The 22,820-nt window shown below is 44.2% G+C and overlaps 1 protein-coding gene across 8 annotated transcripts in view; it reads left to right on the forward strand.

Moving 5' to 3' along the window:
- The window catches only part of MTMR3 (myotubularin related protein 3), a 92,067-nt gene that overhangs the window by 63,466 nt on the left and 5,781 nt on the right, over positions 1–22,820 (forward strand). For all 8 annotated transcript variants that reach the window (XM_084798677.1, XM_084798676.1, XM_084798682.1 and 5 more), the window contains 11 exons: positions 78–244; positions 3,978–4,074; positions 7,251–7,364; positions 13,039–13,244; positions 13,907–14,038; positions 14,550–14,661; positions 16,820–17,015; positions 17,796–17,981; positions 18,641–18,811; positions 19,959–20,104; positions 21,120–22,518. In XM_084798677.1, coding sequence (XP_084654803.1) covers positions 78–244; positions 3,978–4,074; positions 7,251–7,364; positions 13,039–13,244; positions 13,907–14,038; positions 14,550–14,661; positions 16,820–17,015; positions 17,796–17,981; positions 18,641–18,811; positions 19,959–20,104; positions 21,120–22,518 — 2,926 coding nt within the window. The remainder of the gene's footprint in view (positions 1–77; positions 245–3,977; positions 4,075–7,250; positions 7,365–13,038; positions 13,245–13,906; positions 14,039–14,549; positions 14,662–16,819; positions 17,016–17,795; positions 17,982–18,640; positions 18,812–19,958; positions 20,105–21,119; positions 22,519–22,820) is intronic.

Genomic DNA, 22,820 nt, shown 5'->3' on the forward strand with positions numbered 1-22,820 from the left:
CTTGAAATGGTGGCTTTGCTTAGACTTTGTTATCAACTGTCACCTGATTACATTCATACCTGTTTTGCTTTACAAAGGTGTCAGTTCCCGACCTTTGAGCAATGTCAAGATTGGCTTAAGAGATTGAACAATGCAATCCGACCACCTGGTAAAATAGAAGATCTCTTCTCATTTGCATACCATGCTTGGTGCATGGAGGTCTACGCCAGTGAAAAAGAACAACATGGAGACCTGTGCAGACCAGGTAGGCAGACTTCTTACGGAACTTTGCTTGGAGGCCTTCGTTAAAATAAAGTCAATGGGCTGGAGAGATGGCTCAGAGATTAAGAGCACTGACTGCTCTTCCAGAGGTCCTGAGTTCAATTCCCAGAAACCACATGATGGCTCACAAAGCATCTATAATGTGATCTGATGTGCTCATCTGGCACACAGGTGTATGTGCAGGCAGAGCAGTATATAGATAATAATAAATAAATAAATCTTTAAAATAAAGTCAAAATACTATCAAAATATCATAGGAAGAAAAATAATGAGAGATATAAGGGGGAAAAAGAGAAGAAAGGAAATACTCTGCTAGATTAACTTCTAAGAATAAGAACTAAAGACATAAAAAGCTGGACCTTCATGGATGGCTCAGCAGTTAGGAGCACTGGCTGCTCCTCCAGAAGACCAGGGCTCAGTTCCCAGCACCTACATGACAGCTCACAGCCGTTTGTGACTCCAGGTCCAGGGGACTCTATGCCTCCTTCTGGACTCCATGGGTACCAGACATGCAACTGATGCATGGACATACATGCAGGCAAAACATCCACACATATTTTTTAAATAAATTAAAACTTTTTAAAAGCACTATTGAGTGAAAATATTACCATAAATGTAGTATAAAAGAAAAGGAGGAAAAGGGGAAAGAGGAAGTGTTAGTAGATGGCATGGAGAAGAAGGGGGAAGGTCAGCTTTCTGTTTTATATTGATTCATCCGGGCGTGGTGGCGCACACCTGTAATCCCAGCACTCGGGAGGCAGAGGCAGGGGGATCCCTGTGAGTTTGAGGCCAGCCTGGTCCACAAATTGAGTCCAGTTCAGCCAAGGCTACATGGAGAAACTCGATCTCAGAAAAACCAAAAAAAAAAAAAAAAAAAAAAAAAAAAGTGTTGATTCTGAGCCTGTATTGGATGAATAGCTAAAATCTGCCACTATTTTCTTCATTTGGGTAGCTTCCCATCTTTGTGTACCAGAGGCTTCTGGTGCCACACCCACCTTTTTAGTTGGTGGCCTAGACAGATTAGATTCTCCCACCTACTGTAGACTCCCTTTGGGGTCTAGCTAAAGAGTGTCTCCAAGCGAAGAGTGAGAAAAGCATCCTACAGCACTAAGATCTGCATGGGTGAAGGACCTGTTTTCATACACTCTAAGCGACAGTGTTGGTCATGGAACTTTAGCATCCTCAGACGCCAGTGTACAGTAGAGAGGTTGCTCAAGAGCCTGATCTACTTACTGACCTCAAGCTCAGGACTGTCCAAGTCTACAGTTACTGTCAGTGAATGAGACCTGCTCCTGGCCACAACTGCCTCTCAAAATGTCTATCCTCTTGGCTGTGGCAAGTTAAACGGGCTTCCTGCCCTATGGCTGTTGCCTGTTGCACGTCTCCAGCATAGCTCAATTTTAAACAATAATTGTCTACAAGGTGGTGCGCAGATGCTAGTGGTTGTTTTGTAAATTACAAGTTCCATCTAGGATATCAGTTTATCCTAAAACTGAGGTGTTAATATAAAAGACCGTTAATGAAAATGTATTCTACTTTTGTAAAACAAGAGGGAATATCTTTTAAAAGTGTATTTATTTATATAATTTAGTACATGTTTGCATATACATCTGCATACCAGAAAAGGGTATTGAATACCATTATAGATACTTGTAAGCCACCATGTGGATGCTGGGAATTGAACCCAGGACCTCTGCAAAAGCAGCCAGTGCTTATAACTGCTGAGCCATCTCTCCAGCCCCATGGGATATCTACTTTTTAACAAACTTGGAAGCTGCCACAGTTTTACAGCTTTTAAGTGGGAGCCCCCTGTTGAGTCTCCCAAGGGCCAGTACTCTTTACAGGTTTGTAGACAGATGGCCCCAAGCTCAGATAGCTTTTTTTCCTATTTGGGAGCCTGCTGTATTACTTCTAAAGCTTTTCCAAATGGACCAGATTTAACTGTTATTTCTCCCTGCCTGTCTGAACATCATCTTTTAGAGCTCTTCTTCTGGAATCATGTGATACTTAGCCTAAACTCAAGAAAGGTTGTTTAAATGGGACATATTTTCACAGGATTGGCCTTCGTCCATGCAGTCTGTGTTTCTGCCCTGACGCTCATCCCCCGGGGAAACTTTTGTCCTTCTCTCCACAGCAGCAGCAGTCTGTTGTGAACTTTTGTTCGTTGTGCTTTCTCGTCTAGTTCCGCCAGCATTTGTTTTACAGCTTGGCAACACGGGTGGCACACATCAGGAACCTACTCGGTGGATTTGTTTAGTAAGGTACTACTCTAGAACCATGCACTCCTTTGAGGAGCAAAGCGCCATCTAAATCTGACTAGGGCTGGCTCTGCCTTTGTTACGATCTTAAGGGAGAAAGGACCACATTTCAGAGAGATGTGGTTATATAGGCAAAAGGGGTGTGTTCTTATAGATGCCTAGAGTTTCTTTTAATAATGGGGTGTTCCCCGGGATTTCTGGTCACTGGCAGTTGGGATCCTGTGACCATTTGCCTGATTGTTCGCAGTCTCTGAAAACCAGAAGGCATTTCTTAACCTGAGCTTAACCAGTTTGACCTAAGCTGAGCTGACACAGTTATCTCACTTGGTGTGACATACCCATGAGTTCCCCTGAGGAGCTCTGATGAAATTGTAACTGTAGTGTGATAACACATACACTGCTCAGCTTTCTAAAAGTCAGGAAACACCCAGCTTCTGAAACATGACCCACAGAGTTTCAGATAAAGAATTTTAAATCTGTTTTACCAATCTTGGTGACTGAAGATGGATTTTATTTCTTTTTATGTATACTGTCAGTCTGAGTATGGAAGTAAAAAAGCAGGCCATGTGGTTACAAGAAAGAATTTGAACTTTGGGGCCAGAGTTATGTGTTATACTAACTTCCCCCAGTCTGTTTTCCCTCTCAAAAAATAAGTACAAGCAAATGAACACAGCAATACTCAGAGAGTGTTTAAGTAATACACTTCACCCCTGAGGAGACAGTGTCTTACTTTATAGCCTTACTGGCCAAGCATTCATTTTGTAGACCAGGCTGGCTTTGAATCACAGAGATACACTGGTCTCTGTCTCCTGAGTGCTGGGATTAAAGGTGTGCAGTGCCTAAAACAACATAATAATTCTAGTCCTCCTCCTCCTCCTCCTCCTCCTCCTCCTCCTCCTCCTCCTCCTTTTTTTTTTCTGGTTTTTTGAGAGGGTATTGAATACCTGTGGAGCCTTGGCTGTCCTGGACTGGCTTTGTAGACCAGGCTGGCTTCGAACTCACAGCGACCCACCTGCTTCTGCCTCCCGAGTGCTGGGATTAAAGGCATGTGCCACCATGCCCGGCAAAAGGACATGATTCTTGATATAAGTTAGTCCTGTTTTCTTTCTGTAATCTCCCCTTCCCTTCTCCCGCGCACCCGCTTCCCCCTCCCCCCACCCCCCATAGTTTCTCTGTGTAGCCTCGGCTGTCCTGGACTTGCTTTGTAGACCAGGCTGACCTTGAACTCACAGAGATCCACTTCCCTCTGCCTCTCAAGTGCTGGGATTATATAGGTGCTTGGCTTCTTTCTGTAGTCTTAACCTGCCTATTTTTCCACTAAAGCTAAATATATATTATCTATTTATATATTCCTGCCTTTAAAAAAATTTAAATAGAATAGAGTAAAAGCAGTGGTGATTTTGTTTTCCTTTTTGCAAAATTTATTTGTTTGTTTCTGGTGTCTGTCTCTGTCCTTAGGGGAGCATGTGACTTCAAGGTTTAAGAATGAAGTGGAGCGGATGGGTTTTGATATGAACAATGCCTGGAGGATTTCCAACATCAATGAGAAATACAAGTGAGTTACATGGATACTTGTAGACTGTTTCACAGCAGAAGCCTCAATTCTCAGGTGGCAGAACATTAAATTTAGGTCTTTTGAGATAAAATTTTTTTACCTCTGAATTCATGTTCTTCAGAGTTCTTCTTGAACCTTTTACTTAGTATTTCTAGAGTGGAAAATGATATTGCTTAATGAGTTCTTGAAACCTTCCTTTTAACCTCGGTGGCCTCTTTTCTTCCTGCCACATGCATGTCTAGATGGGACCGTGCTTACCGTCTCGCAGTAGTGTGTTTTCATCACCACTTTAGCATTACGTTAGAGAGAATCAGTGTATGTAAAGCAAGGACAGACACATGCTTGCTTATGTGTGTGGGCAGGTGTGGGCAGATGCCAGCAACTAGCCAGTATTGTGTGTTTTCCTTTATCACTGGTCACCTTATATTTGAGACAAGGTCTCTCACCAATGTGGGGCTTTCCAGTTCAGCACGACTAGCTGACCAGCAAGCTCTGAGGAGCCTCCTTGTCTGCACCTCCCCAGTGCTAGGATTACAGGTGTGTGCACCTCCCCAGTGCTAGGATTACAGGTGTGTGCTACCACCCCAGTGCTAGGATTACAGGTGTGTGCACAACCCCAGTGCTAGGATTACAGGTGTGTGCCACCACCCCAGTGCTAGGATTACAGGTGTGTGCACCACCCCAGTGCTAGGATTACAGGTGTGTGCACCACCCCAGTGCTAGGATTACAGGTGTGTGCACCACCCCAGTGCTAGAATTACAGGTGTGTGCACCACCCCAGTGCTAGGATTACAGGTGTGTGCCACCACCCCAGTGCTAGGATTACAGGTGTGTGCACCACCCCAGTGCTAGGATTACAGGTGTGTGCACCACCCCAGTGCTAGGATTACAGGTGTGTGCCACCTCCCCAGTGCTAGGATTACAGGTGTGTGCACCTCCCCAGTGCTAGGATTACAGGTGTGTGCACCTCCCCAGTGCTAGGATTACAGGTGTGTGCCACCACCCCAGCTTTTCACTGGGGATCTGAACTTGGCTTCTCATGATAGCATAGCAAGCACTTTCCTACTGAGTAATATCCCCAGTACCTCCTTGCTAATCTTAAAGGCAAATTCTCATAGCTATGATCATTTAACCATCAAATGTTAAGTAACTGTCATCAAATGTTCATTCATTACCTGTTTTTTTAAAAACATGTAAGTGCTTTGGTGAGAGAAGGTGGCTAAAAACTGTGATTTTGGCAATCTTCAGTTTGTGTAAAACAACATAGTCCAAGGGACTGAAATGAATATATTCTCCCCATAAATTTCTTCTTTGCAGCATTAATCATCCTTTGATCTTTTAAGTTATCTCAAATTATAATAGCCATTTTCTTGGTCTATTTTGTTGTTGGCCATTTTTCACTAGAAAATCTACAACTCTTTGCAACTCTTCACATGGGGCCTAGCCAAGAAGTTAAGAGCCTGGGGGTTACAAAGACACAAGAGCTTCACATGGCATAGTTCTCAGGGGCAAGGTGGAGGGAGAAAAGCTGCAGAAAATAGGCTTTGCTGAGTGGAACCTCCTTGCCCTGCGCTGGAGCCACTTACCCACAGTGAGCAGAGCTGACCTTTTGAGTGGAGCAGGGGTGGTGTCTGATCCACAGTGAGCACAGAGTCACCATGAGCAAGCCCCCTCCAGGACTGCCAAAGATTAGAACATAGGACAAGTGGTTAGAGCAGTTGCCATGTCACTGTCACAGGTCATTTTTAAGAGTTTGAATGGGTGTTATGAAGTTTATGTAGCTATTCTCAGTCACAACTGTCCTCCTGGTTTGGTGGCTTTTAAACTTCTGATTCTTTATTTTCTGGAAATTGAGAAGAGGAAAGAAAGAAATGTGTAGAGTGATTAAAACCCCGAAGTCCTAAGTTTCCTTCTAATGCATAGAATAGGGGAGGGTAGTGGAGGTGATGGTATCTTAGCTAGCATTTCTACTACTGAAATAAAACACCACTGTGGCCAATAGGCACCTTCAAGAGGAAAGTGTTTGTTTTGCTTGTATTTCCACATTACACTTATCAAAGGAAGTCAGGGCCTGAGCTCAGAGTAGGAACCTCAGGACAAGAACAGAAGCAGAGGCCGTGGATAAGTGCTGCTACTGGCTTTCTCTCCATGGTTTGCTTAACCTGCTTTCTATACCATCCACGACCACCTCCCACATCAGTCACCAGTCCTATGGAGGAATTTTCTTAAGTTTCTTCTTCTCATATGAGCCTAGTTGTGTCAAGTTGACATAAAAATGAGCCAGCACAGATGGTTTTTGAGTTTTAGGATTAAATTTCATACTGCTTTCACTGTTGAAGAGGAAGATTACCTAGTGATACTGTCCTGTAAATAAAATCTGTCAAAAGTACTGTGTCCCAGGTCACCAGCTTGACTAGAATGCATCTTCCACCTTTTGTTTATATGGCCTCTTCTGTACTATATTTTATAAAAATTATGATTATCAGCTTGTTCACATTACTTTCTTGTCTCACTGGGATTATTACTGTGTATTGTATCATATAACTCCTGGCTGCACTTGTTACTTACAATTAGGCTGTCCTGGTTCAAATCAGAGAGTAAGTTCATCTGAAGAGGTCTCTGGAGCTCTGACATGGTGGGCTTTCTCCTTTTTATGCTTCCTTTGACAAGAGCCTGGAAGACTAAAGCTCAGAGAGGTGATAGAGATGGTTGTTTTCTGTTACTGAACTGGTTAGAAATCACACACTCACACACACACACACAGAGAGGGGGGGGGAATGAATATGTCCCTTAGACTCTCTTGTTTCATTGTGAGATTTTCAGATTCCAAAAGGTAGCATCAGATCGAACCATCAAAGACAATGTGTATAATATGAGCAAAAACCCTATGTCTGTCCATTTTGTTAAGGAGACCAAAACTTCAAGTGATGCCCCCTCAGTTTCTCTCCTTCCTTCCCCCCCCTCCCCCCCCCCCCCCCCCCCCGTGCTAGAGTGTGAGTCTAGGCCCTTGAACATGGCGGGCAAGCCCCCTCACTGTCTTTTTAACTGCTCTTTGGTGGCATGAGTAGTTTCCCAGGCCTGGCTGATGCAGTATCCCTCTGTATCTCTCTCTCATTCCCCATCTTATCCCCTTCTCTTTCTCCTTTTTTCTCACCATAATTCTCTATTGCCAACAGATTATGTGGTAGTTATCCACAAGAACTCATAGTACCTGCGTGGATCACTGACAAAGAACTAGAGAGTGTGGCAGGCTTCAGATCCTGGAAGCGCATCCCTGCTGTCATCTACAGGTGAGTCAGGCAGGCCCCCGCTGCTGCTGCCCCACTGCATGCTGCTCTCTGTCTCTCCAGCTGCTAGCCTGCTGAGTGCAAGTAGGGCTGGGCTCAGAGACAGTCCCTAGCAGTTCCTTGCTTCTTTCTGCTAAAGCTGTGCCTGCAGAAAGAAAAACAGTAGTGCTTACTGTGTCCAGAACTCAGACTGGTGATTGATGTGTGTGAACCTATATTTTAATAGAGTCTGGGCCACCTTTGGCAGTGCACACCTTTAATCCTAGCACTTAGTAGATAGAGACAGGTGGTCTCTGTGACTTAGACATTAGTCTGACTACATAAAGACTTCAGGCTAGGCAGAGCTGCTACACAGGGAGACTTTGTCTTCCCCCCGCCCCAAAGTTCAAGTTAACATTCCTTGTACTCACTGCACTTAGCTCCAGATGTTGTGTTGAAAGCTTGGTGAGGGTTAGAATAGAGCTGAATGAACTCTAATGGTGTGGACGTGTGGAAGGTAGAGGTGGTGGGGCTGGTAGGAGATGTCAGGGATGCAAGGCATGGAAGCGAATGCGTGACTTCTTGTGGGTAGACGTCAACACACCTCTGTTAACCCAGGTAGGACATCGACTGCGCACACAAGAAACGGTTCCCCCTGAGGCCGGCTTGTTGACCAGTTGGGGCTTTTTAGGTTGCTTGTAGGAGCATGGGTGAGGAGTGAGTGAGAGGAATGTCGACGGCTCACAAGTGCGCAGCCATCACTGACAAACTCCCACTGCGATCCCTACTGCTCTGTAAGCAGCTCCACCGGAGTTCTTCCCAGCAAGTGCCTGCTGCTGTTTCAGCCTCAGACAGGGCCGTGTTTCTGTGTTGTGAGCTTCTTACATCCTTTCTCCTGCAAGGGGGACTTACTCTTAGGCTGTGTAAATATGGTCTAGGGGTGCAAGTTTTAGAAAGGGGTGGGTGATACAGAGACAGTCTAGGTTCTGGAGTTACAGACTTGACTTGTTGTGAGTTCTAACTGTAGCACCCTAATTGACTCCAGTCTGCTGCTGACTTGTAGAATGGAAAAGGTAGTTTTTACCGTGCAAATGTGGCATGTTAATGAAGGCCCCTTAACAATTTAATGCCTCCAAGTGACATTTGGAGTAGAGTGCTAGTTTTTCAAGTCAATGACTTTTTTTTTTTTTATTAACCTTTTTGCTCTTTCACAATCATGCTAAGTTTTTAGGAAGTTATATTGTGTCTTGTAATGTTAACACTCTTCATTTAAAATTTCAGTTTGTAGACTTTTTACACTCTGCCCAAGGTAAGCCAAAGCAATGGCTTAGTTAAAAACTATCACACCAAGGAGCCATTGCACTCAAATAAATATTGATGCTATAGGAAGATATGTTTCTTGTGGCATTCCTATAAAGATAACTAACTTGTTTATTTAGCTTGTTGAAGAAGACAAATTCTGATGCTCACGCTGAACACAGAATGTGAAAGATATTTGCTGTGCCTCAGTGGGTCCCATTAAGCCTTCACTTTCCATTTTCATCACTTGTTTTCAGACACTACTGGAAAGTAGGTCACCAAATTTACCTGTCACTCAAGTGCTGAGAATGGCATGGGAATTAGAGAACAGTGAAAGCTGAAGGGATTTATGAGAATGGGAAAGCAGCTGGCTGCTGTTCTGACCAACTGCTGTGTTAGCCTGGCATTTATGAGACTCGATGACTTGGAACAGAAGGGGAAAGTACTCTCACTTTCTGGGTAAAGGGCCTAAGTGAATCCTCCCCTTAGGCAGGAAGCCTAAATGTGCTAGTTAAGAAACGCTCCTTAGAATGTGATTTTTTAAAAAAGCTTTTTTTTTTTCTTTTCTAAAGAGACTCTAGAATATATACATAGGTGGAAATTTTCACTGTCAGTCTTGGAAAGAAAAATCTCTCAAGATTACAGTTGAAAATTTCTGTGTAGCCCATGTAAATCAAGCAGGTCTCCTGGAGCTGCTCTCTCCCAGGACTTGCGTTTTATATAGCTCTCTGTTCTCCAAATTGGGTTTCTATGTTGTTTAGTTTTGTAAGGAGTGTATGGAAGAATGTTTGGGACACTCCACCACTCTTCAATGCCAGCAGAGGTGATATCTTGGTCACTGTTTTATTGCTATGAAGAGATGCTATGACTAAGGCAACTCTTCTAAAAGGAACCGTTTAACTGGGAGCTTGCTTCCAGTTTCAGAGGTTCAGTTCACTACCATCATGGCGGGGAGCAGGTCAGTACTTAGGGCTCTGGAGCAATTCCTGAGAGCTACATCCTGACTTACAGGCAAGAGGGACAGGGCTTGGCGTGGGCCTTTTGAAATCTCAAAGCCTACCCCCAGTGACACACTTCCTCCAACAAGGCCACACCCACTCCCATTAGGCCACACCTCCTAATCCTTCTCAAATAGGGCTCTCCTTGATGACTAAGCACTTAACCATATGAGCTATGTGGGCCATTCTCATTGAACCCATCGCACTTAAACCACCACAGGTGGCAAAAAGACATTAAATCCAGCATTTCCTACGGTTAGTTACGTGTGGACTGCAGCAGTGAGTCCTGAGCAGCGCTTACTTGGCAGTACTGAGCTGAAGCAGGACCTGATTACAGCTGTGGCATAGCTCTAACACAGCAGGATCTTGGAAGGCCTCCATCTGTAATGCAGCTCACAGCGCCTCTGTCTGTGGACATCTGATGGGCAGCTTGCCTGATCACTGAATTATAGGCAGTTAAAGCCATTGTGTTTTCATGTAAAATGGAAGCATACTGTTCTAGTAAAGTCGGTTTATTTACTAGACCGTTTCACCTTTTTGTATTTTTCCAAGTTCTTTTTCTTACTTTCTTTTGTATTTTACCTTTAAAGTGATTGTAACTTAACTCTTTGAGCAATCTTTCACTCAATATAAAGCATTTAAGGAGATTAAGAGACTGCTGATACTTGTAGTGACCCAGTTGACCCAGAAGACCCAAGACCAGAGTGCCATCTGCTGTTCTGTCTCAGTGCTAGGAAGCCTTGGAGAGATAAGATGTCCAGGAAAGGCCCCACCACCCTTTTCTGGGAAGTTTGCAGTCATTCAGATCAGTGGTTTTCCAGCCTAATAGGGAGACATGGCAAGAATCCATGGAATTTCATGTCATTTGTTTCTTTTGTGTGTGAGCCAGTGTGGTGTTGATAATGATGTGCATGCTTAGCTACTTGCGGTGCACAGTGAGGGAGGATTGAAAACCTATAAACAAATTATTCTAGTGGGATTTGGTTACCACCAATTTTAATTTATTATTTGTGAATTTAAAGATTAAATTTTCTCACATTGTCCCTAAAGAAGGAAAAGGAATGGAATACTGTATTCTGTGTGAACTCATTTTTGTATTATGTGTGTACAGCCTTGCAGGTACAAGTTCAAGAACATTTTAAAGAATATGGACATTTTCATCAGTACATAGAACCAGTAGACCTTTGGATTTTTGCTTACCAGATTTTCCCCTATGTATTTATTGGAGCCGAGGAGTTGGCTAAATGTTAAGGAGCACTTGTTGCTCTTTCAGACGAATGGAGGTTGGTTACCAGCACCGTACTGGGCATTCACAGCTGCCTGTAATTGCAGCGTTTAGTGGTCTAGCCTCTCACCGCCCACACAGACACACATATAGAAATGAAAAAAAAAAGAGCAAAAATCTTTTTAAAAAAGATTTATAAAATTTTATTTATTTGTTGGTGTGTGTGTGTGTGTGTGTGTGTGTGTGTGTAAACATTCATGCCACAGCACATGTGATACAACTTTGTGGAATTGATAGTGCAGGGTACCAGGCTTGCTTAGGCGTGTGCTTCACCCATTGAGCTCTCCATCTTTATAGCCAGGTAATTACTTTTATAGCTTAAAAAAGCTTTAAATAGGCCAATACAACTTAGCACCCTTTAGTATATTATACTTAGTGATGTGAAGCTCACCTCTACAATCAATGTAAGTGTATTTTCTTTACCCAGAAAGAAACCTCATACTCATTAGCAGTCACTCCTTACTTTCCCAACTGCTCTATCCCAAGGTATGGCCAGTAATACACTGTTCCTCTAGATTTACCTATTCTGATTATGTCAGAATATAAATATGCCATATATATATATATATATATATATATATATATATATATATATATATAGATTGTGTGTGTGTGTACATATATATATGATAGAATCTTACAATATATGTCCTTTTTGATGGGCTTATTTCACATTCCAATTTAGCCATATTATAGCATGTGTATGAACTTCATTTATTTATTTATTTTTTACTAGTAAATATTACATTTTTTCCAACTTTTTAATTGACATACTAGAAAATACGTGAAATTTTAGTAGCACCTCAGAATAGACTATGAGAGTTATTTCTGCCTTTGGAAAAGGATCTGTCAAGAGTATAGTTTACTGGGATTGTGATTTCTTCCCTCTAAGAGCCTGAGGAAGCATGGCTGGGTCATTGAGTGCTGTGTCCATAGTAAGAATAACTTGTGGGCTGGAGAGATGACTCAGAGGTTAAGAGCACTGGCTGTTCTTCCAAAGGTCCTGAGTTCAATTCCCAGTAACCACATGGTGGCTTACGACCATCTAGAACGAGATCTGGTGCCCTCTTCTGGCGTGCAGGTGTACACTGTATACATTATAAATAAAATTTTTTTTAACTTCTTTTTTCTTTTTTAAGATTTATTTATTATGTATACAATATGATCAGATCTCATTATAGATGGTTGTGAGCCACCATGTGGTTGCTGGGAATTGAACTCAGGACCTCTGGAAGAGCAGGCAGTGCTCCTAACTGCTGAGCCATCTCTCCAGCCCTTTAATTTCTTTTTTAAAAAAAAAAAAAAAGAATAACTTCTGACTCATGAGGTCTCAGGAGAGTTTTATAAAGGATTTCACTGTGGGCCAGGTTAATGTTTCAGTTGCAGAAATAGGATATGTTTGAAAAGAATCTTTAAGCCAGCAGTAGTGAGTATATGGATACTCTGTGGACCCTCCCAAGTGAGGCAAAGCAATTTGTTCTGTGCCGTAGAGTCTAGTATATGTTGGGTTCAGTGTCAGATATGAGGTATTTATAATTAATAATAATTATTGCATAGTATAATTAGTTTACTAGTCATAGATTTAAAAAAAAAATTTCCCGGGGCTGGACAGATAGCTCAGCAGTTAAGAGCACTGACTGCTCTTCCACAGGTCCTGAGTTCAATTCCCAGCAACCACATGGTGGCTCACAATCATCTGTAATGTGATCTGATGCCCTCTTCTGCCCTGCAGGTGTACAAACAGGCAGAGCACTGTATACATAATAAATAAATCTTTTTTTAAAAAAAGACTCAAAGAAAATTCTCTTTTAAAAAAAAATCCCAACAGTAACGATTCAGAATATCTAAATTGTTAGTGTTAGTTTATTTTCTCTAAGAATACTCATTATCATTTGTTGGTAACTTTACAGAACATACTATGATAATTGAGAGAGTTATGTAGTTTTTGTTTTTTATTTATGTTCCTATTAGTACTGTAAGGATTTGTAACCATTTCAGTTCAGTGTTCAAGTGTCAAGCTGTTCATTAGAGCTTACAATCAACCACCACGCCTTTTTTGTGAGTATGGAGCATCAGATTGGGGGCCTTGAAATAGTACACTGTTGTCTCCACACAGGCACCAGAGCAATGGAGCGGTCATTGCCCGCTGCGGACAGCCGGAGGTTAGCTGGTGGGGCTGGCGAAATGCTGATGATGAGCACCTGGTACAGTCAGTGGCCAAGGCTTGTGCTTCTGACTCTCAGTCAAGTGTCAGCAAAGTTTCCGCTAGGAACAGTTGTCGAGACTTTCCCAACGGAGGAGATCTTTCTGATGTGGAGTTCGGTAAGGTGCTCTCTAGGTCCATGCAGCAGTTTTTAAAAGCACCTGGGAAGCTTTTCTGAAAGTGGCTTTTCCTTAGAAGACAAGATATTACTTTGGGTTTTTTGAGACAATGTCTTTGCCCTGGAACTCTCTACATAGACCAGGCTGGCCTTGACATCACAAAGAGCTGCCTGTCTCTGCTTCCTGACTGTTGGGGCATGCACCATCATACCTGGCTATGAAGTTACTTTTATAAGAGAGAATTTAGTGAGCATCTTTGAGGAATGACAAGTCTTGACAAGGCGCTGGAAGGCCTTCTGTTTCCAGCTTGACTTAAGAGCCTGCTGCTGTCTTCCTTGCCATTGGGACAGGAGTGAAGAGTTTGTCTCCAGTGTATGGAGAGAAATACCTCCTTTTATGAAAGAACTAGTGGGGTCGAAATGGGAGTAAGAGACTAGACGATGTGGGTCTTAATGTGCTGTGGGAATTGGGTTTGGAAAATAAATCAGAGGGCAAAACAGGGTACAGTGAAAGCAACTCAGTGCAAGAGTCTGGCTAAGGGGCTGCATTGATTTGAGTTCATCTTACTGTTTTTATTGTAATTTGTGCCTCTGGTACTAGTTTTTCACAGTTCTGGGAGAGGTAGGTTTGCTTAGTTTTTATTACCTTCTTGATGTCTGCAGATTCCTCTCTGTCAAATGCTTCAGGAGCAGAAAGTTTAGCTCTTGAGCCACAGAAGCTTTTGATCTTGGATGCTCGCTCCTATGCAGCAGCTGTGGCAAATCGAGCCAAAGGGGGAGGCTGTGAGTGCCCAGGTGAGTGAGTGCGTGACCTGTCCCTCCATCATCTGTCCTTGTCAGCACAGCTCACTCACAACCTAGGCTTAATCTAGAACAAATGGCAAGGCACATTCTTCACTTTGCACTCAGAAAGCCAGGGCATCTCTCTGGATCCTTGACATTCGTGCACGCTGGATGAGGTGCAGATCATCCTCCTGTGTGCTAAGCTTACGTAATAGGAAACAACCTACAGGGCTGTTGATGCTGCTTTCAAGGCTTTGCTTCTCAGTCTGTTCTTCTAAAAGCACTTGTTGTCTCTCACAGTACATATACAAATCATCACTAGCTTTCCACCATACTCCCCACAGACTTAGAAAAGTGGAGGTCAAATTGAGACAGTAAATACAGAATTCTAGTAAAGTGCCCTTTCTGAATCTGTTTATACCTATACTTTTTGGGTGCTGCTACTTTGCTGCCTTTCAATTTGCTGGTGTAATCTGTAAATTGAATGTATTTGTGTGTGTGTTTATATTGTTTTTCTCTCCAGAGTATTATCCAAACTGTGAAGTTGTGTTTATGGGAATGGCAAACATTCACTCTATCCGGAGGAGTTTCCAGTCTCTGCGACTGCTGTGCACACAGATGCCAGACCCCGGGAAGTAAGGCCTTAGGTTTAGCTTGTGTGCTTCTTTTGCTTGTTACTGCTTTGTTTGCTTTGTTTTTAAACGAGTTTGGAGGTGTCTTCTGTTTTTTAGTGAACCTCAGTTATACTTTCAGTTCCTGTGGATACTCTTCCTGGCTTAGGAGCTGTTTTTTTCCACAGCATAGAACATGAGCTGTGTAAAAAACAGATCTATTGCAGGGTTTTTCGTTTTTGTTTTTTTGTTTTTTAATTAAAATATAATTATGTTATTTTCTCCCTTCCCTTTCCCTCTAACCTTTCCCATGCACCCCCAACTTGTTTTCTTTCAAATTCATGACCTCTGTTTCTTTAATTATTGTTATATTTGTGCATATTTCTAAATATATATATATATATGACATGCTCAGTCCATATAATGTTACTTGTATTTTTTTTTCAGGGCTGCCCACTTGCTATTGGATAATCAGTTTGGAGGCTCTTCCCCTGGGAAGATGATTTCTTCCAATCTTGTTATTCCTTAATCGGCCTGTAGTTCTTTGTCTAGGGTACCTAGCCTCAACTGATAACACCTGTAGCACAGTTCTGTCACAGGGTTTTAGGATATGCAGCACATAATGGATTTCATTCCTCAGAACAGAAGCAGCACTTTGTTTTTCATGGGACCCCTTTTTTCTCTTCTTTGCTTTTAGCCCAAACAGTGTAATTCTTTGTTCCCTGAAGTACTATAGTAACACTTACTGTGAGTGAGGTATCTTTCTGTGAACACACACACACACACACACACACACACACACACACACACACACACACACACACACACCACACAAACAAACAAAACAACCCCTGCTTGGTCTGTTTAGAGTTACTTGTATAGGTCTGACTACTTGGTATTAAGAGAACCAGTTAGGGGATGTCTCTCCAAGAAAGACCTTGTCTCGTTCTGCGTCTTCCCCAGTTACAGTGCAGTTCATTGTCACAGGGCGGGCTCCTGAGAGAGCACCCTTTCCAGGTTAACATGCCTGTTGGTGCTGTATCAACATGGGCGAAGCACGGCCTTCTGGGCTTCATAGACCTCTCGGCTGCTGGCCACTCAGTAGTCAGGAGATCCCTCCCCTGGAGTCCTGTTGATCATTACTCGTATCTTTTTTATTTCTTTTAAAACAGAAAGAAACAAGTGACCCATCAGGAAAAAGTGTTTTAAGTGTATCTAACTAGGAGATAGGAAATCTTTAAGTTGAGTTACCTATGACAAACTTACAGTTCATTAAATAGAAGGATTCTTCCATTTTCTAAGGACAAAGCTTGGGATACAGCAATGGTGGAGACAGAGCGTCAGCCTCTGAGTCACAGTGTAGTTGGGAAAAACAGAGCTTGTACACCCTGTTCTGCCATTTGTTGCCTGGCAGGAAGGATCTCTCTTTCTTAGACTCTTACAAAGTTCATGTTCCTTCTTCAGGTTTTAGTAGACCAGCTTTGTCCTTTCGGCCTCATCCAGACCTTATCTTGGCAAAGCCTTCCTAACAGTCTGGACAGAATTACTCTTCCTTCTCTTTTAGTCTTTGAGGGGCTAGAATTGTAGCCTCTAACTACAAATCCGGCTACAGTTGGGGAAAAAACTAGAACTTGTTTGACTTTTTTATTTTCATTTTTGGAATTGTTTGGTTTGTTTAGAATGAGGGATGGAGGAAAGCGTACATGAAAAAAAAATGTTAACATAGTTGGGGGGTAGATTATGTAACCTTGTGCCAAAGAGGCAATTCCTTTTATCTGATAGTCTCTAAAGGAGTTTTGAAAAAGTGTGGTGGTGGGGAGGAATCTTTCTGAACTAACTCAACAGCATTGTGCCAGAGTATGTACTTAGGCATCTGCACTCACACATACACCATTTCCTATACACATAGTTAAAAATTAAAAATAAGTCTTTTTTTTTTTTAGGTGCTAGATGTAGTGTGACATTGTTAATTACAGTGGGCTTTTGTTGTTGGTTTTCTTTTTCCCCTTGCTTTTTTTTCCCTAAAGTTGTCCACTCAATTGTGGAGCTTGACTCTATCACTTGGGTACACTTTATTTGGAGACATGGGTCTTGGGGAATTGCTTTTTAATTTGATAGGCATTGGACATGATGCCATAAAATCATAAAAATCAGTATTTTCTTATCTTCCTCTTTTTTATAGTTGGCTTTCTGCTCTTGAAAGCACAAAATGGCTACATCACCTGTCTGTGCTCTTGAAGTCGGCACTTCTCGTGGTGCATGCTGTGGACCGCGACCAGCGGCCAGTGCTAGTGCACTGCTCAGATGGCTGGGATCGCACTCCCCAGATTGTGGCACTGGCTAAGCTCCTGTTGGACCCTTATTACCGAACAATAGAGGTGAGTGTTTCTGAGGGAGGGAGGGAGGGAAGGAGGGAGGGAGGGAGGGAGGGAGGGAGGGAGGGAGGGAGGAGTGTCTCAGGATAGGCTGGGGAAACCTTTAGGAGGGCTGTATGCTGGATCTATAGGAAGTACAGTTCATTGAAATCATGCCCCCATCTCTTAGAGCTTCAGTGCCTTATGCTGAGTCCTTTCACCTCTTTCAGTGGAGCAGTTTGGATGGCAGGTATTGAGGATACAGAAATGGGGTTTTTGCAGCTTCTCTACTTGGAAAGATTTTGTCTACCTCAGGAAAATGGGCTTCTGTAAAAGAATGTCCACATGCTTATGATGGTGCATCTAGACAGAATTGCACAGCATTCAGGAAGAAGCATCTGCTCTGAAGTAACCAGTGTTGAGTGAAAGATAGAAAGACAAAAGCATAAAGTATAAATACAAATATTTATAAAAACCAGTACTGGGGAAGGATTTTTACAAATAGTTTTGTAAATGTAATGTCAAAGACAAACATTAGTAAAAGAGAAATTTGGGTAGGCAGATAGCATTTGTGTAGTAAGTGAGAGAGACTACAAAAATGCCGAGATAGACAGTCAGTGTTCTTCCAAGTGAGTACTGAGTGGAATCGTGAGCCATTAAGGAGAGACCCTTTGGCTCTGAGCCTCTGCCAGGGGGACTTAGCAGGAGACTGTTAAAGGAGATTGCTGTTGGTGATATGAAGCTTAGGATGCCACAGATGAGACAGTACTGTACAAGTGGTCTCTCCTTGGTTCCTCCCTGCAGGGTTTCCAAGTCCTTGTGGAGATGGAATGGCTAGATTTTGGCCATAAGTTTGCTGACCGGTGTGGTCATGGGGAGAACTCAGACGATCTGAACGAGCGTTGCCCAGTGTTTCTGCAATGGCTTGACTGTGTTCATCAGCTGCAGAGGCAATTTCCTTGCTCTTTTGAGTTCAATGAAGCATTCCTTGTGAGTTTGGACTTAATGATTCTACATTTTGGGAGTCACCTACACTAGGGGCATGTTGATACAAGTGTTAGTGGGCCATTTCCACACAAACTATGCATTTTTCAAATTCAATTGGAGTGACTGCTTTATTTAAAAGCAACAGCAGTTAACAGGCATTTTATTTTTTACTCACTGAATCTAGGTGTGCCAGGTTTTCCAGAGCAAACATAGAATTGTTTTAAACTTGGCTTCTAATGTGTATGGTCGAACAGGTAGTTAGAAATAGGAGCATTCTGAAGTTGCCACTTTCCTCTCCTGTTCTACCAGTGCTGGCTGCCATGTTTTCTGCTCTCTTTCCTTTGGTGGAAGATGTACTCTTCCTGTCTTAGCCCCCTCTTCCCCATCCTCCAGCTCCCAGCCCCTCCTTTCTACTGACTGCCTCAGCATTTCTCCACTATGCCTCCTGCATTAGCCTGTCTTTGACATAGGAGTGCTGGTGCTGGGGTCAGTCAGACCCTGCAATTGGTAACTGTGAAGAGGAGGCTGTATATTAACTGCCTGTGCACACCTCCTACATTCCTGAGTGAGCTCAAGTATTCCCAGGATGTTATGGTGATTGTTCAGGACTGACCTCCTTCCTGAGACGATGTACCCCATTGTACCTCATTGGACTTGTGCAGGTGAAACTGGTACAGCATACCTATTCCTGCCTCTTTGGAACATTCCTGTGCAACAACGCCAAGGAGAGAGGGGAAAAGCAGACTCAGGAACGGACGTGCTCTGTGTGGTCGCTTCTTCGAGCAGGCAACAAAGCTTTCAAAAATCTCCTGTATTCATCTCAGTCAGAAGCCGTATGTACCCTTTAGCCTGTCTCTGAGATGAGCAGAAGGAATTTGGGGTTGGGGCATATATGGGAGATGGTTTGAGTAGTGCCTGTTTTTATGAAAATGTGTCTGCTGTCTCAAAGTCCTGCCTCCAGTTTTTCACTTTCCACCTGATAATGCTCTGTCTGCCCATGATCAACCTGGGCTCAAGGTTGTTTGGTGTAGAGCACATCTCTGCTTTGCCACTTTAGACATAAATCATCACCTGTGCCTCCTCCATAGTCCTAGAGTGTTGCCACTCTCCAAAGGAAAAGGCACTAAGGTTCCTTCTTGGATGCTTTGTACAGCTAAGAAGGGCCAGCGAACGGCTCCTACTTTTCTTCCACAAACCAGGCAATGGGACCCGCTGCAGCTCTTGTCTCTACACAGAACTCTTTCAGATGTTGGCATGTGTCTCTCTGTGACTGCTTTCATACATGGAGAGCTGGCAGGCCTTTTAAGACTTTGTCCCTTCAAAAGAATACCTCTGCTAACTAGAGGAAGAGAGGCAATGCATTTATGTATCAAAGTGTATTGGTGTTCCCTTGGTCGGATGCATTTTAAGCCCTTAGAAGTCCAGGCAGGCTAATCAGAGGTTGTATTGCTTTGGTGGGCAATTAATGCACTTCTCATCTCAGTTAAGTAGTCAAAAGAAAAGTTTATTACACCGTGTCTCTCCTTCCTTCAGCTGTGCCTGCTGGGGAAGTGACAGTGGGGGACAGGGATCCTTGTTTGTACATGATTAATTTAAGTGATTCTATAAAACAGGTTTGACAGCTTCTGCTGAAGTTGAGCTTCAGGGAAACAGACATTCATCACTTAACAAAGATTCATATGTGGTAAATCAGGCTAATGAAAACCAGTCATTCAATAAAGATCACCTGAGATAATTAATAAGAAGTTGACCTTTAAAGGATGCTTTAGATTTTTATGCTCATAAGAGGCTTTTTAGTGAAAAGTGTTGCTAAACAGAAACCCTGGTTCTGTACCTGTCCTCTTGGGAGCTAGACCTTCATTTACCGGTGCCACCTCTTTGTTGATCTGTGACCAGGGTGTGTTGAGCGGCCCACCAGGGTGTGTTTGTTCTTGCTCCTTAATTCTAGGACCTGCATAAACATGTGTCCTCCTCTCTCAGGTGCTGTACCCTGTGTGCCATGTGCGGAATCTGATGCTGTGGAGTGCAGTATACCTTCCATGCCCGTCCCCGTCTACCCCATCGGACGACAGCTGTGCACCATACCCCGCCCCAGGCACCAGCCCTGATGATCCCCCCCTGAGCCGGTAAGCCCAGAGCTGATGCCACAAGTCCCAGGTCCTAGGGGGTGTTTTCTCTCATGTTGTAGTATTCTTTCTCTCCCTCCCACTTCCCTCCTCTCTGCTCACTCTTATCCCTCCTTCTCCCTCCCCGCCTGGGAAGCTAACTTCAGGCTTGCAGTGATGTGACTGCTGAATTTACTGGCACAAACCACCACAACTGTTTGAAGTTTAGCTTCTTAAGAAGGATAGTCTTATTTCTGGAAGTGAGTTGGGCCTGTCACTACATTATCCTGCCATATGCACTGAGCAGTTTCTTGGTGCTGGAACACATCCGTGGCATCTTTGTAGACTGTGCTTTGTTTACACACTGCTCTCTGCTTCCCCTCCCTGCTCTGATTGGTCTTTTGAGGCTTGAAAGTCAGATGATGTGAGATGAGAGAAGCTGTTTGGCCATTATGAATATGCCTATTAAGATCAGAGTGATAGATAATCAATGAACTTAAAGTGCACAGCACAAAGAGCCAGCGAGCTACTTTGCCACTACCCAAGAGGCACAGATCATTGGGAGGCGTGCCTGTTGAAGGCTGCAGATGCAGTTCAGTTGGTAGAATACTTGCATGAAGCCCTGAGTTTGGGTCCAAGTGCCGCACAAACCTGGCATGGTGGCACATTCCTGAACTGTCAGCACATCGGTGGTAGAGGCAGAAGGGCCGGGAGTTCAAGCTCGTTCGTAGGCTATGTAGAGAGTATGAGGCCAACCCAGGACACATGTGCCCCTGTCTCAGAAGTCAGAAAAGAGAGGGAAAAAATAAAAGTATGCCTTTTAGAAATAGTGTATGCTGTTTGCTTATTTGGGGCAGAGACTGTCAGTAGGGCAGCGCAGACAGCACCTGTGGAGGCCCCGCCACTCTGAGCTCACTTCATTGATGTTGCTGTAGTGGCCCAGTTGTTAACAGTGGCTTATTAAGCGCCTGCTGTCCCCTGCGGCCCTCTGAATAGCCGCTAAGATTCTCATGTTTCCCAACCCCTTTTCTTTTAGCCTACCCAAGACTAGATCATTTGACAATCTGACCACAGCCTGCGACAACACGGTGCCTCTGGCCAGTCGGCGCAGCAGTGACCCCAGCCTGAATGAGAAGTGGCAGGAGCACGGGCGCTCCCTGGAGCTGAGCAGCTTTGCTGGCTCTGGGGAGGAGGCGCCTGCGGTGGACAGCCTGCGGAAGCCCAGCAGGCTGCTGGGAGGGGCTGAACTATCCGTGGCAGCTGGTGTGGCTGAAGGGCAGATGGAGAACATTTTGCAAGAGGCCACCAAAGAGGAGAGTGGGACAGAAGAGCCTGCCCACAGAGAGCACACGGAGGGGCCAGAGGTCAAAGAGGAGACACTCCTAGCAAAGGAGAGCAGGATGGTGGCTGAGGGCTCAGTTGTACTTTACCAAGAGCCAGAGCTGGATGATGCTACTCTAAGAAGCCATCTAGACCCCAGTCTGTCTTTGTCGTCACAGGGTATTCCTGAACAGCAGGCCGAGCACCATGCTCTCTCTAGTTCACTCCAAGATCCTCTCAGGGGAGAGGACTCCCAGGAGCTTCCTGTGGCGCAGCCTCAAGTAGAACATACTGCAGAGGACAGGGAGAGTGTAGCTCCTGGCAGCCTGGTAGATGCAAAAGTTGGCCTTGGTACCTCACAGTCTAGTTCCCTGCTGCCTTCCCAAGTCCCATTTGAGACAAGAGGACCACACGTGAACAGCTCTGTGCACGTGTTACTAGAAGATAAGGTGAAGTCAGAGAGTGGGCCCCAGCTCCATCACAGACCTTGCCTGGCAAGCAGTGGTAGGTTCAGCGGCAAGGACGCGCTTCCTCTAGTAGCAGAGCCCAGGGCTGCCGAGAGGCCCCAGTGGGACTCTGTGCTACACAGGACTTCTTCCCCTGGCAACACCCTCAGCCTGATGCGGGCTCCTTGTGCCTTGCCGTTAGACAAATGTAGACAAGGAACTGTGTGTAACGGTGCCCTAGAGACTGAAAACAAGGCCTCAGAACAGCCTGCAGGGTTTGGCACCCTTCAGAAGTACCCCACACCCAATGGGCATTGTGCCAATGGGGAGGCTGGGAGGAATAAGGACCCAATGAGCCACCAGCTGTCTGCTACAAGCTGCAGCTCTGCTCACTTGTACTCAAGGAACTTGCACCACAAGTGGCTCAATAGCCACTCGGGGAGGCCATCCACTACGAGCAGCCCTGACCAGCCTTCTCGCAGCCACCTGGATGACGATGGCATGCCTGTGTACACGGACACAATCCAACAGCGCCTGCGACAGATAGAGTCAGGCCACCAGCAGGAAGTGGAGACCTTGAAGAAACAAGTCCAGGAGTTGAAGAGTCGCCTGGAGAGCCAGTACCTGACCTCTTCTCTGCGCTTCAATGGGGACTTTGGAGATGAAGTGGTAAGTTAGCTCACAATTCCTTTGAAGCTGTCCAAGGAGGTGGCATACAGAGGCTGGCAACGTAACCCTTTGTACCCAAAACATGGTTACTGAAACAGATTTCTGGAAGGATTAGCAGGGTCTTAAATTGCCATGTTGAGAGAGACTGTTTGGGAATTAATTAGCCTTGGCCATGGAGAAAGAGGTCTGCCTCTATTCTGCTGTGCTGGCTTTTCATTCCCTTCTAAGCAGTTAAGAGAAAGGGAGGGCGTTAACATGCATGGCATGGGATCGAATCTCTTCAGAGACGGTCCTGGGTCTGC

This window comes from Acomys minous (genome assembly GCF_964271855.1).
Source record: "Acomys minous genome assembly, chromosome: 10".
Classification (NCBI taxonomy): Eukaryota; Metazoa; Chordata; class Mammalia; order Rodentia; family Muridae; genus Acomys; species Acomys minous.